At 32.9% G+C, this 14,432-nt stretch overlaps 3 protein-coding genes and 1 long non-coding RNA gene across 6 annotated transcripts; 1 reads left to right on the forward strand and 3 right to left on the reverse strand.

Annotated features, from left to right (window-relative positions):
- The first annotated feature begins 680 nt into the window (after positions 1-680).
- Positions 681-1,426, forward strand: LOC144852020 (uncharacterized). Its single transcript, XR_013614254.1, has 3 exons — positions 681-943; positions 1,036-1,124; positions 1,211-1,426. It is a non-coding gene; the product is annotated as an uncharacterized LOC144852020 (long non-coding RNA).
- Positions 1,427-2,191: 765 nt separating this feature from the next.
- Positions 2,192-3,331, reverse strand: LOC144852114 (signal recognition particle 9 kDa protein-like). Its single transcript, XM_078709830.1, has 3 exons — positions 3,186-3,331; positions 2,729-2,797; positions 2,192-2,403 (listed from the first exon to the last, which is right to left on the reverse strand). The coding sequence occupies exons 1-3, from the start codon at positions 3,255-3,257 to the stop codon at positions 2,314-2,316; spliced, it is 231 nt and encodes a 76-aa protein (XP_078565956.1). The 5' UTR covers positions 3,258-3,331; the 3' UTR covers positions 2,192-2,313.
- Positions 3,332-3,529: 198 nt separating this feature from the next.
- LOC144851390 (prostaglandin reductase 2-like) lies at positions 3,530-7,192 on the reverse strand. 3 transcript variants are annotated; one of them, XM_078708817.1, is made up of 7 exons: positions 7,072-7,192; positions 6,611-6,729; positions 6,169-6,360; positions 5,446-5,616; positions 4,823-5,032; positions 4,130-4,318; positions 3,530-3,767 (listed from the first exon to the last, which is right to left on the reverse strand). In XM_078708817.1, the coding sequence occupies exons 1-7, from the start codon at positions 7,100-7,102 to the stop codon at positions 3,660-3,662; spliced, it is 1,020 nt and encodes a 339-aa protein (XP_078564943.1). In that variant the 5' UTR covers positions 7,103-7,192; the 3' UTR covers positions 3,530-3,659. The 3 variants fall into 3 exon arrangements, with proteins under 3 accessions (XP_078564943.1, XP_078564942.1, XP_078564944.1); XM_078708816.1 differs by having other exon boundaries at positions 4,109-4,318; XM_078708818.1 differs by lacking the exon at positions 7,072-7,192 and adding an exon at positions 6,877-6,947 and having other exon boundaries at positions 4,109-4,318.
- A 189-nt stretch (positions 7,193-7,381) lies between these two features.
- On the reverse strand, positions 7,382-14,263 carry LOC144851711 (endoplasmic reticulum lectin 1-like). The gene is made up of 12 exons (XM_078709302.1): positions 14,212-14,263; positions 13,537-13,770; positions 12,956-13,129; positions 12,423-12,500; positions 12,261-12,332; positions 11,834-12,057; positions 11,390-11,510; positions 11,062-11,187; positions 10,588-10,650; positions 9,991-10,097; positions 9,050-9,203; positions 7,382-8,878 (listed from the first exon to the last, which is right to left on the reverse strand). Exons 2-12 carry the CDS (start codon positions 13,666-13,668, stop codon positions 8,807-8,809), a joined length of 1,323 nt encoding a protein of 440 aa, XP_078565428.1. The 5' UTR covers positions 13,669-13,770; positions 14,212-14,263; the 3' UTR covers positions 7,382-8,806.
- Between the last annotated feature and the right edge of the window lie 169 nt (positions 14,264-14,432).

Below are 14,432 nucleotides of genomic sequence, written 5' to 3' on the forward strand. Positions count from 1 at the left end.
CTTGTATTTGTCCAGTTTGTAAAAAAAGGGTATCTGACCTAACCTACCATTCTACTATATTATACTAGTGTAGAGTATAATATATATATGTATAAGTATACAATCATAACTTACCCTGTTGTACCAGTTTGTCGCCCTCACTAGATTAGTACTGTGCGAAACTTATAATAAGCAATGCGTACATGTGTTTTTTAGTACGGTCATATATCATTTTTGTTTATATATAAAATTATACTTATTATCAATCAATTTAAAATAAATTGTAAATACACAATGATGTATCGATTATCCTCCATCATCGCCAGAATAATGTGGAGATTTTATCGGCGCGATTTGGTTTGGTGTACAGTAGCCTAATAACGTAATAATAATTTTTTTAGGGTAGGGCTTTAGGTGGTAAACATAATTTAGGTAACAGTGAAAGATTTTTATTTAATTACACACGAGATGAGATATGATCGTCATCCTTAGTAAAAATTGTGCAATGAACTACTGTTTAGTAAAGTCTATCTAAAAACCCACTGAACCGTGCACAAGATTAAGAATCATGACGATAAAACTGGTCACGCTCGATTAGTTATGACGCGTCATTTCCTGTATTTTGCATACGCACCTGTACATACCGCATGTACAGGTGTACAGCACTATAAAAACGACTGTAAACGTACAATAATCGCACAGTACAACATCTACTCCACCAGCGGTGACACGCACGCAGCTGGTCGTGCCAAGGCGGCTCGGCTTGTAACTTTTTATTTCATTCATTTTAGTTGATTTTCATCTACTTTATGCGAATCCAGAAGCAGTCTGCTCAAAACGATACCAACGAGAGTTGTCGACACCACCATGGACGTGAAGCCGGTGGTCGACTTGTAACATCAAACCAACTTTTACGATTGATCATCTAGCAGACTACATCGGTTATTTATATATTATATTTTCAGTAAGTGTTTTACCGCCGAATTACCGCTTAAAATTTCGACGTGATGGCGGCGCTCAAAGGGTTTTCACGCTTCTTGGTATCTTCTCTTGCAGGTTTTACTTTCTCCTCTTCCCCTGACCGATGTTCGGATTCTCGACAACCAATTGATTTTACTTTTGTTAAAGCATTATATAACATCATGGTACGTATTTTCCACTTGCTGTACGTAACGCTTTTTCCTAGGCCTACTTTGTGATCACTTTTTAACCGGCTTTTTCTTTTTTACAGCAAGCAAGACCATCTTTCAAGCCGCCTCAAACTGTGTATCTTACTTTCGTTATCCAACAAACGACGCAGTCACGTACCGATTTCATTATAACTTTCTTATCGACGTGTGCGGACTTACAAAGAGCAAATGTATAGTTGAATGTGTGTATATATATATAATTTTGATTTGTAATTTATTTTCATACTATGCTCTGTAAATAAAATATTTATAAACTATATCGTTGTTCTCTTCTGTACATGCCTCCTGTACTTCGACGACCGACTATACCACGCTTTTGGACAAAGCCCATGGGTCCCGACCAACTTATCACCATGACTATACCAGCAGGTGAAACTTACAACTCCTTACAATTTTTTGGCCAATGCTACCTACGGACGAATGACTAAAATGTGTCTTTCTAAAATGATTTGCATTTGACCACAGCATTTCCAACTAGGCAGATCCAAACAATAATTTATTCAAATGCCGAAACCTTCTGGGCAGATCCCAACAATAATTTATTCAAATGCCAAAACACCATTTTGAATACACAATCCCGATATTTTGTGGTAATTTTTTTTCTAGGGGGTATTTGTTTGATTTTAAATGTTACACTCGTAAAAATAAATGCCTTTGTAAAAAATAAATTCCAACCACAGGCCATTAGGTAAAAAAAATCTTAAAGTGATCAAAAGATGTCTCAAAAGCGCTGAGAGAAAAAACAGAAAGAAATTAAAAAGAAAAAAAGATTACAAAAGTAAAACTATCACTTCTGAGTTACACAAACCAAGTGAGGGCGTGGCGCATGGGCGATACCACTGTCTTGGAGGGGAGTTCATGAATAAATGTTTACTTTTCGGTTATGTTATCCCCCTGAATGGGGAAAGGCCTATGTCGGTTCATCCAGGTAAGCTAGTCACGTAATAGACAAGGATTTGAGCGGACACTAAGAGTCGTGCCTCTAAGCGACAAACATTACAAGTGCACATACAACACCTATATTAAAGTCATTTACATTTATTATCTCGCCAATGATCACACAATAAAATATACATTGTACAAAAGCATCCAGTCGACATAGCACAGTAATTGTCCTCACATTAGTTTAACATGTTCATTCTTCTTATTTGGACACCATATGTCTCATTAGTGTACTGTTAAACTTCTCTAGTTTCTTCATATCTTGTGCATGTTCTGTCTTGTACTGTAAACACTGGAAAATAAAGCTGAGGTTTAGCAACATGTTTTTGGTGCAATAAATCTGTTATAAAAGTTTAATCTATACATAGTTTTGAACTGGGCATTCTTATCAGGGGGATCCCCTTTTTATATTATATTAGAGTGCTCCCTTGTTGGTTTAAACAATCCTGGATCTTATTCCTGCTAATCCACCTTTATCCCATTTTATTTCCACAAATTTATAGACCTTGGTTATATTTCTGCACCTAATATGCACCAATCAATACTTTCAGGAAGTAGTCTTCTAGGTGCTAAACCCTTTTTAAAATTATAATAAAAGCCTGGAAGAAATCACTTACTCTTACGTCGTCAGTAACCTTTATTTTCATTGTTCCGTCACAGTGCCTGTATTTTAATACCACTCTAGCCTAAAAAAGAATGGTTCACTTCATTACTATGGATCTCAGATATTTAGTATAGCATAATGACCGTTATATATAATTAGAAATCCATTTAGTTTTAGGCCTAAATAAAATTACTGTAGAATTAGGTTGTCTGTACTACGAACTAGCTAGGCCATTCCTTCACCTCATTAAAAACATTGTCAAGCTAGGCCTAGATCTAATTAGAACAAGCAAACAAGAGAGCTAGTCCTAGGCAATGAATTGGGCAATTCTGCTTGGCATGGACCATGGTAGAAGCCACACATTCCCTGTCTGATCGCTTCGTCGACAGCTGGTTGTTCTCTTGAGTAGGCCTAGCCGTTTTAGCTGTATTTATTCGACTTAAAATCAACTCTACTATTAAAATACTCACTTTCGAAGGATCTGAAAGGTACAATCGTTCAGCTGCCTTTGAAAATTCTTCCCATGATGTTAAATATGGCATTGTTTTAATAAAATACGTTAATAAATATACAAGCTCTACCACTTTCCACGACGCACAAATACAAACGCTAACATGCCTATCATATATTTAAGGTATATAAAATATACCATATTGGTAAGTCGTGCATGTTCTACTTGTCTGGCGCAGGAAGTCTATCTGAAAATGCGAATTCTTGGGAACTTAGGGGGTTCGTATAATTTATTAAAACTTCTGAACTTTCTTTATATTTTGATTGATTGTAAAGAAACTTAAATAAAACAAATCAAAATATCTGTATGTATAGTTTTATTTGACAAATCCCTCTGCCTCCTAATCTATATAAATGTAAAATTACATAATATTTTATTATTATACTGTAGTTCATTTTTATTTATTAGCATGGATGAGTGAAGTAGAATAGCATCATAGATCTGCTACATGTACAATTTGTTTGCCGATATTTCCTCCCGTCATCATCGATACAAATGCAGCTCCACAATTCTCTATTCCATTTACAACAGATTCTTTTACCTGAAACAAACAATTGAATTATAAAAAAATATTTAATTTATTTTTGTTTGAGCGAAAAAGGACCATTAAATCTGAATAAAAATAACCATATTGCCTAAGATTGAAATTAGACCAAATGTGAATTTTCTTTGATGAAATATTAATAAATTGTCAGTCATTATACATAGATCTATAAAACACTATAGTTATGTTTGTGTTGTGAAGGAAAAAAAAGAAATCTAAATTATATAACAGAGCTCAGTATATGCCGTACTACGAATAGAAATTATCAGTGTTCATTTAAAAGTACTGCTAGTAACAATTATAGATATAAAGAACTCTGGGGGGAGGGGGGAAGTTACCTTTAATTGTCCTGATTTTACCCAACTTGCCAACTGCATAATTCCCTCTAGGAATTTGTCTTGATAGTTGAGGACAAGATAGCGCTCTCTGGTGATGTTCTTTGTACGCAGTATCTCCTGAATGTCTTCAGGGACCGGTGGTGGGTATGGAACATCTTTGTTGTATTGAGAAATTTGACCGCAAAGGATTACATGAGATTCAGGGTTCATCTGAGAAGTTAAAAAAAAACACCTATCAGATAAATAGGGATCACTGATCCACATTAATACGCATCAATTTCGCCAAGTACTTTCTCTGAGAATCGAAGTCAGATGATACAGTATTTCTTAACTGAACAATAATAATCTCTCTCAATTAAAAAAAACAACAACAATAAGGTCCATGGCTTTTGAAATAAGGGTTCCAGAAGCTGAAGTCTCTAGGCTTACCATTCAGACAAAGGGCTGGCTTGCTGAAAACTGTGAATATGCTTATATAGCGCCAGTCCATCATTCAACTCATCAAAATATTCTTTCTTATAATGATGTTTTGTTCTCGTTGCTTTTTTTTGGATGTGACGTAAAATCTACATGTACATGCAATGCAAACGATAAAGAGTAGTTGAGCGTCTCCCAGTGTGGCCGATTAGGGGATACACTGTGTCTGCTGTGGGTCCACAAAGGGCCTAAACTAAATTTCCTCAACTGACGACAAATAACATCACATTAACATACCTGACGTATAACAGTATTGCTTATATCGCCCCCTACATTATCAAAATAAACATCAACTCCTTCACTTGCCACATTCTTCAAACATTTTTCAACATCTTCTGTTTTGTAGTTGATGGCAGCGTGGAACTTCAATTCTTCTGTAAGATATTTACATTTGGCGTCAGATCCACAGATACCTACAACCTTTTCACAACCTTTCAGCATTGCAATCTACAGAAAATAAGAATAACTTTTATTATACCATTCTCCAGTTTGGAGGGACACACATTATGTGTATTAATAACAAAATTGTCATGTTTGTCCAAGGACACTTAATTAATCCTCAATCAGGAAAAATAGGGTTGGTCAGTCAGAAATGTAATTTTGGGTCAGTCAGGCTTGGGCAAATAATTGTTTAAGGCCTTATAAACCAACTGTAAAGCTCTGTCTACAATATAAAATTTGATGTGACAAAAAAGTCCATATTTGGGCACATCACACTTTTTTTTGTCAAACTAGTTTAATAGTGTAGACAGAGCTTTATACAACATCTTTAAAGATGGTTTGTAATGAAAAATGCCAGATAAAGATAAAATAACTGTTTGACCAATTGACCAACTGTATTTACAAGACACATACTTTACCTGTCCAGCTAAGCTGCCACAGGCTCCTGCAGCACCACTGACCACCATCGTTTGCTTTTCTCCAGGTTTTACATTCCCCTTCTCCTGTACTCCAAATAAGGATGTTAAGCCTGGCATTCCAACAGCACCAAGGAATAGAGAACATCGACCATCAACAATTGATGGATCTACCTAAAACAATGAAAACAAAATGGTTAGGCTTAAAGCTCAGGTACAGGCATACATTTGAAATATAATATCTGGTTAAATGTACATAAAACAAATATGTTTAACAGAAATCACAACAGAAAAACATGAATTTCACTTAAAAACTGCAAATACAAAAATTGGCAAAATTCTGCTATAAAAGCCAGGCAGACTTTTTTTTCAGTAGTTAGGTAGTTTAACCAATGTACAATACCCTATCCGGTGACTCCCTAGAAAGTGAAAAAAGTGCAAAATTTGTGTACAAAAGAATAGGAATTTTACTGTAATTTGAACTATCCCCCACTGATGTTGTCACAAGCTCCCTGTAAAGCTCTGTCTATTTTGACAAATAAAGTGTAATATTCATCATATGGTAATGATATGACATCATTGTGTCCATATATAGGCACATCAATTTTTTCACATAAACTTGGATAGTGTAGACAGAGCTTAAGACAACTTGTTCTTAAGTACCGGTAATTTCAAAATAGTCAAATACGACCAACAGTGACCAATAGCAATATGATACCTATAAACCTTTTGCACTTTGTTGCCGGGAAATTCCACATAGTGTTGCCATGGCCAATTGAAAGACTCCACAACATCTCCAACAGATAAACTGGAAGATTTACTCGTCACAACTACTCCTACCCCTCCTCCAGTAATGGCTTCACCCAGTTTCCATGCCTCTAAATAATCAGCTCCAGAATCTTCATTCATTCTACATCTCTGAAAATATAAAAATAATAAAAAATACATAAAACTGATTTGAAAAAAAAAATGTATTGTAAGAAAACCGATTCCATATTATATTTGAAGCGTCTTGGTTTAAAGCGGTTAATCATAGCTTTCGATTTCCGATGACCTAGGAACAAGTTAGGTCATTTAATCATTATGTGCAGTCAAGCACATCAATGTGCAGGTCGTAGTTCACCAGTCGAAAGCTGTTCAAATTGGCCACTTCAGGTTTAAATATTACCATATAAGGATCTACTGAGAGATATAGCGTCTTTAGCAACACATGACCGTCAGCAATGTCCACTGGGCAAGTACAGTCCTCCACCTCAAAGTTGTTCACTGACGGCAATTTATCAACTCCTAAAGAAATGAATTTAAAAAATAAGAAAGTATATCAATCTATTGTCTAATTAGTAATATATGAACAAATTATAAATATCCACTCTCTCTGCTTTCAAATGTATGAACTAACAAGGTTTCTATTATAAATTCAAATATGATACCTACAATCCTTTCTAAATGCCACATAACGTGTAACTTAGGCCTAGCTCTAGGTAGAGTTATTCACACCACCCCTCTCAAAGGCCTTGCTCTTGCCTGGTTGACAGCCTAGGCTATTTTCTTTTTGGAGAGAGCCTGATATTACCTATAAATACCTCAAAAGAGGCTTAGTACTATATATTCTTATTCCAAATACATTACCTGGACGACCTGCAAGAATGACACGCTTCATAATTAATTTAAATACTGTTTTAAGTGCTGTATTTAGGAAGAGATATGGCCTAGGCCTAGTTAGTACAGTATAAAAAGGGAAAACCCCAGCAACTTTTTCACAAAGACACGTGACTATCCAGAGAAAACCCAATCTGATTGGTTGACACAGATTTTCAGACGCAGACGACTAGAGCTTGCTCCTCCCCTTCTGCTTTTCTCATTTATACCAGGGAAGAGTTAAATTAGTAATTTAACTCTGTTTATACACAGTATAAAAAATTTGAAGACAAACACATTATACAGATTAAAATATCATTTATTCAATAGTTTTTCAAATTTTTAAATAGAACAAAATAAAATAAAAAATAAATTACATAACATTGTTCTTTGTTGGAGGCCTCATGTCAATTGTCAAATACAATTTAAATTAAGTTATTTACAATAAACCTAATTTATGGCAGTTAAATATTATCAAAATAAAAAAATTATTATTATGTTTAAACTCCTTGATAAATTTGACCTGTGTTAAATATGAAACCCAATATGAGTTTTTGTGCTAATTTCGTTTATAATTACATAATTATTGAATCTGTTACTTGTAATGTTAATTTATGAGAAAAAATACAGAATAAAAAAATGTTAACATATTGTTAATTATCATAACAGTAATTAAATAATAATTAATGTTAAAGTTTACTTTACCAAATAATCACAATTTAATAAAAAAAATGACGATGATAAAATATGAATGATGAATCTCTTTTCCATTATGAAATAAATTACAAAAGGTGATAATCTAATCTTCTATTTTATATTGAAATACAATTACTAGCTGTAGCAAAATATAATATTTTCAACATAATTATTGCCAAAAATTAAATGATGGAGCAACAAAATAATTATTTTATCTTATTTTGTTGCTTCATGGTTAATTTGTAAACTATAAACAATAAAGTAAAAAGTTTTATCAGACTCATTTTATCATATTTAGCAGGTGAAGGTCAATTAAACAATGATTAAATTAAATGTGAATTAGAAATGTAACATGGTTGGTAAAGAAAAAAGAAACATGATTGTTTTGCACTTTAAATTTACAGCCTTCCACACATCAAGTACAGTTCATATTTACAGAAACATTGATGCATAAAACAAACAGAAAAACTAAAAAAATTCTTTACAATCATTAACATGATGTTAACAACATAAGTTGTACTATGAAATATGGATATTCCAAAACGGAGTAGGTGGCTTTATAGAGAAATCTAGACGTTAAAGATGTATTGTCCCCCAAAACATGAAAAATGAAGATAATTGAATCAGACTTTGAATAGGTCATTTCGAAGTTTTAATAAAGTTAATCATTTTCGTAGAAAAAAAAATGAAAAAAAAACACCAATGTTTTCACATGTAAAATGGCAAAATATATGGTTAAATTCAACAAAAAAATCATGGACTGGCAGCCAATTTGACAATTGTTTTGCTTTAAATTACAATTTTTCATCAAAAATTATTATTATGTGACATTAAAATGGCATATTCAACAAAGAATTTTTAAATAATTATTTTTTGAGGGGGGACAATACATCTTTAATGGTTTGTAATGTACAATTATTACAAGTTTATAACAATAATAAAAAATGATGATATAATACACATTATCGTTTATTAGGTGAAATTATTTTATTAGGTTTAGGTGAAATGTATTGCTTGAAATACTAAGAAATTATGGCGAGTAATTAAACAATCCATTGACATCAACTGTTGATAATAACGGGCAAAAAATGGAAGACTCAATCTGTAAAACAAGAAAATAAAAGAACATTATTTTTATTACTGTATTCTTATTATTTTTACAAATTTACTTATTGCAACAAAAATGCTTGATAGATATGTCGGATTCAGAAATATAACAAGCTAATGCTTTTCATGACATGGGATTAGTCAGTGAAATAAGTGGTGAACTTACTGTTAAAATATAATCACATGTCAACGGTTCTTGTAGTGATAATGAGACAGCCGGCAGTTTGAGTGTTTCTTTACATTTTAACCTAACTTGAACCTGTCTTGCTTTACCAGTAAGGTCACATATATCACCATTGCCATAAAACTGACTAATAATTCTACAGGAGAAAATAAGGAAATACACACTTCAAGCAATAAATAAATAAATTCAACTAATAAATTAAAAAGTCAATCAACCAATAAATCAATCTACTAACAAATCAATTCACAAATAAACCAATCAATTCACAGATGAATCAATCCACCAAAAAATTATTATATCGATAAATCAATCAATTCATCGATAAATCAATTCATTGATAAATCAATCAATTCATCGATAAATCAATCAATTCATCGATAAATCAATCAATTCACCGATAAATCAATCAATTCACCGATAAATCAATCAATTCACTGATAAATTAATAAATTAATTGATAAATCAATTCATCGATAAATCAATCAATTCACCGATAAATCAATCAATTGACTGATAAATCAATCAATTTATCGATAAATCAATCAATTCACCGATAAATCAATCCACCAATAAATAAATCAACCAATAAATCAATCCACCAATAAATCAATAAATCCACCAATAAATCAATCAATCCACCATTAAATAAGTCAGCCAATAAATCAATCTAAATCAATCCACCAATGAATTAATAAATCAATCCACCATTAAATAAACCAATAAATTAATCAATCCACCAATAAAGCAATTCAACTATAAATCAATCCACCAAAATAAACCAATATAAATAATCAATCAACAAATAAATCAACCAATGAAATCAACAACCCATATCAACTAATAATAAATCAATCAATATCAATCAAAAAATAATTTAAATCATTCAATCAAATTCAACACAATTCAATTTGCAGTTTGCTTACGCTGAGCTTTGTGTTTTTAATCTTTTAGATGAATGATACCATTTTATATGTTCAACTGTATTCCAAGTTCCTAGCGTTATTGTGCTTGAGCGAACACCTGTTCTTTCCTGAAAAGAATAATAAATTAATCAATTATATTTATAAAAGTGTTCAATTACTTATAACAGCTGTACAGCATGCTGCATGCATTTGCAATTCATAAACATACACACATATATTTAATATTCTGGTGGATATTGTAATTAACAAATTGTTGAAGGAATTTGTCAGAAACATGATTGTCTAAAGTTCATGTAAAGCCTCTTTTCCACTAGTCAAATATATTTAAGCCAATTGTTCCTGTGTTCTGATTGGTTACAAATTTTTTTTTAACTTCAAAAAGTAGATCATATGACTATACATGTACAGTACACCTCATTGGAAATATAAACATAAATATACACAGATTGTCAGATGGTAGTCTGAAGGTTTGCAAAGGGTCAGATCATCATCAGAAAGGTTGCAAAGGGTCAGATCATCATCAGAAAGGTTGCAAAGGGTCAGATCATCATCAGAAAGGTTGCAAAGGGTCGGGCATTATTTGGTATTAGTTCTTACCTCATGGTATTGCTGTACAAATTTCCCATAGCAAAATGTATACATCCACCAGCTTCTTCCACCCTGCAAATGTATCAGAAAATAGCCATCAAGAATTTGCAATACAGTAATTGCAACCCAGTCACTATTTATCCATAGCCAATTGTCTGCTGATTCTCAGTACTGTATTTAAAGTATTATAGGCAAACTTTATGATGAGTGTACCACCAGTTAGACCTTCCATGATACAGGGAACACATGTGATACACATGAGATGCTGTATTATGGAATTTGCCTCAGATACTGGACAAACATTGTCATATGTGGAGAACTGAGAATCGGGTTTTCTACTAATAAGTACAAATGATAATTTTAAACCAATAATGAGGGAACTAGTTTTTGTTTAAAGATTTATAATTTGAATTGCTAAATAATAAATAAATCTTTTTCGCATATCTCCCCTGGTTAGTAAAATGCTGTGATCTTAAGCCTTACCCCTCCTGATAGACAGTATTCCCCTTTGAAGAATGCTTTCAGAACGGATGTGTCTATTTTTGGTAGTGGTTGCACTGTGGCTGGCATTTGCTCTGTAGTTCTCTTTGTTGTGCTCTCCTTAGGAGGCTAATAAAATACAGGAATTAATTTTTTTTAAATAAATAAACTTATGGATATACGTAATTCATTAAATACTGTACTAGACAAAGTGCCAATATAATGCTCAACATAACTCTTTTTATTCAGTATTTCCTTTATGACATCATAGTGCAAAATCATAGGAGAGACCATGAATTTATTTTTTTATTATTTAACACACCAAACTTACCGTAATAGGCGAGTATTGATTTTGACTGTTTGCATCATTTAGCCTCTTAAATCCAGCTGGTTTTATAGGAGAACCAGCGAGTGGCTGGCATTTGATGTTATTCTCTGGAACTTCTTTAATTCTGTAAAGTAAATAAGTATTATTTTGATCTAAAGAAAGATTCATGGTAAATTATGATGAAAAAAAAGAAACAATGCACGAACTAAGTAGCTCTGCATCGAATGGACGGTCTATAGGCCTAGCCTGATGTTGTCTAGTTGCTGCATTAATTGTCTTTCTGTTTGTGCCAGAATCCATCAATACAAATTGGGGAAAACCTAGTATTTTTGCGGAGGACCATATAGTATTTATTTTTACATTAAATGTAGTTTGTGACTTTAATATTAGATCTAAAAACGTAGGGAATGGGACTTTAACTTACATAGAAAAAGACGTGTCACTTACTTATATTGTGGATGAGAACACAGGGTTGGCGATAGAACAAGACCCTCGTATTCACACGTGCTGACCTCTTCAATGCTAGCCAGCTCGTTGCGAGCAAGAGGATCACAGACATAGCGTAGCCGCGTTAACCGTGCCTTCTTGGGCTTGATGTCGCATAGTGTGCCATTTGAAAATAGTACTTCGTAGTATGGTATATCTTTTCCATCAATCTTTTTTGTTGGGATCTGTGAAGTATTTGTTTAGTATTTGTTAGATCAAGAAACAACTTTGCGCTGATTACTAGCTACATTATTATGCATACGTGTTTAATAAAAAATGACCGGGGTAATAATGTGCAGCGCATTGAGAGCTTGCTTTTATGCGCTACATAAGAATGAACTATTAGTAAGCAAATTATACTGAATAACAAATACAGTGAATATCTTACCGATTTAGGAATACTCTCTGTGATAGCTGGTGCTTCATATCGCCCTAAAATATATTCAACTAACTTAACTTCCTGGGAAAAAAAGACAAAATAGTGTTTGTTAATCGATACAATCATACTAAATATGTTTGATTGATTCTAAATAAAGGGCAGAATTCTTACATTTCCTGGCAACTTTTCTTCATGATATTGTCGTAAATGTTTGCCATGGCACATTTCATATGTCCAATATGGTTCAATCTAACAAACAAAACAAAAAATGTTGTTTATTTAAAAATAAGTAATAAAACCTGTTGACTGAATCATATTTACAATATTTTTTTTTGCGCATGAATCGCTCATTCATTAAGAAAATATAATTACAGAACATTTAATTATAAAAATAAATATTTATTGTCTAGGACAATTTGGTGTATACAATCTTTGGATTCCTTCCGTTAAGCGCATTTGAGGCTTTGCATAATGTGCTAAATATGAGCCCAAATTATTAATATTTATTAACAAAAAGAATTTCCCTCTTCAAACAAAACTAATTAGTATTCACCAATCACACTAATGACAATGTAAAATAAACGCTTAAAATCTAAAAATTCTCCTATCTAAATGAACAATTTATTGACTTAAGTGAAATACATACAGTAGATATCATAGAGAAATATTTCACTAAAGTGTGATACAGCTACACTACTACATACCTTATATACACATGTTTGTTGTTTAAATAATGGTTTTAAAACAATTTTAGCTGAAGGCCCGCTATAAGCTGTATTCTTCGCCTCATCATTGCCTGTTTTTGGGAAAAAACATCGGTATTGTTCTTTATCTGATGTTGTCATAACAACTGAACTTTCTTCTGATAATTCCTCTATCTAGGAAAATAAAAGAGAACAAATTATATTTATAAAAAAAACACAAATTTTTACATTTTTAAATCAACAAATAGCAAATTTAACAGGTTGAGATCTAAAACCATCTCTTCTGAACTCTGTTAGGCTTTAGCAATACAGTAGGCAAACTCTGCTAGGATTTAGAGGCAGATCCAGGATTTTTTAAATGTTGGAGGGATATCAAAAAGTAGAAGTAGAAAATTTCATTTTAGCTGTGGGAAAATGAAAACGTGAATTTAACTCAGGGCGCTTGTTGACTACAGTGTGTACTCTTTCAAACATATGACGCAGTATATTGGTATACAGTAAGTATTTATACAACTTGGTAAAAAGATACATGTAGAATGTTATGCCGATGGGAGCGAGACAAGGAAGGCATTCATACTCACTAAAGACTGTGGTTTCTCTACCCACTTAAGACGAAACAAAACATCATCCAATAAAAAGTCACTTTTCCCGATGTTTATCTGTGTTAATATTGCTATGAATATAAGTACAAAAATCCGTCTTAATAGCGCCATCGTCAGCCTATCATACAGGTTGCACAACTATCCAATTTAACATTTATTATAGGCCTACTTTTTCAATTAAAACAAAATCAGTATTGCTTATGGAGGATACATCTGAAAACAAACAAAAAAGTAATCATCAATTTAGTGATTGCTATATTCATTACAGAAATCATTATCAACATCAATTAATCAATCAATTAAATAGCCTAGGGCTAGACACGGCTCAATCAATTTTAAGAAAAAATGTCATACATGCTGCTCAATGAGGCCGACCACCACCACCACTCCCCTAGGTTAGCTATATGCGGCCTAGAGAGCCTATCTACATTATTGCATGAGGCTGTGTGTGACCTACCTACTACTAGCTAGGCCTAGACTAGAATCTAGGCCTAGATTCTAGGCCTAGGCCTAGCTAGTATGTGGTGTCTAGCCTAGGCCTAGATAGTTAAACGGCACATGCCTAGATCTCGCTTGGCATTAGTATATGCATCATATTAAAACTTTGATAAATATTTGATAATACTGTATATAAATTCAAAGGTAAAATCTTACCTTAATTTATGTTGCAAAACCGTCGCGACACACAGCAGATCGACCATCAACACAAATGCCACATCACATAACAAACTCAACCACCCGTCGTATGCGTTACATCAATAGAACGACGCGTTTAAAGCGAAAATAATCGCGAAACACAATAATCTTTTTCATTCTGCAACAGTAGATGTGTTTGTTTATAAGAAATGTTGACGCGTCAACACTTTTCAAAAACT

This window comes from Antedon bifida, chromosome 9 (genome assembly GCF_963402885.1).
Source record: "Antedon bifida chromosome 9, ecAntBifi1.1, whole genome shotgun sequence".
Classification (NCBI taxonomy): Eukaryota; Metazoa; Echinodermata; class Crinoidea; order Comatulida; family Antedonidae; genus Antedon; species Antedon bifida.

Coding starts and splice junctions, on each gene's coding strand:
- LOC144852114 (XM_078709830.1), bottom strand. CDS start 3,257: ATGCCATATTTAACATCATGGGAAGAATTTTCAAAGGCAGCTGAACGA. Junction 2,798..3,185: donor ACCTTTCAGATCCTTCGAAA/GTGAGTATTTTA, acceptor ATTCTTTTTTAG/GCTAGAGTGGTATTAAAATA. Junction 2,404..2,728: donor AGGTTACTGACGACGTAAGA/GTAAGTGATTTC, acceptor TTTATTTTCCAG/TGTTTACAGTACAAGACAGA.
- LOC144851390 (XM_078708816.1), bottom strand. CDS start 7,102: ATGAAGCGTGTCATTCTTGCAGGTCGTCCAG. Junction 5,617..6,168: donor CCGGCAACAAAGTGCAAAAG/GTTTATAGGTAT, acceptor TCATTGTTTTAG/GTAGATCCATCAATTGTTGA. Junction 5,033..5,445: donor GTGGCAGCTTAGCTGGACAG/GTAAAGTATGTG, acceptor TATTTTCTGTAG/ATTGCAATGCTGAAAGGTTG.
- LOC144851711 (XM_078709302.1), bottom strand. CDS start 13,668: ATGGCGCTATTAAGACGGATTTTTGTACTTATATTCATAGCAATATTA. Junction 13,130..13,536: donor TAGAGAAACCACAGTCTTTA/GTGAGTATGAAT, acceptor TTATTTTCCTAG/ATAGAGGAATTATCAGAAGA. Junction 8,879..9,049: donor CATGTGATTATATTTTAACA/GTAAGTTCACCA, acceptor CTTGTTTTACAG/ATTGAGTCTTCCATTTTTTG.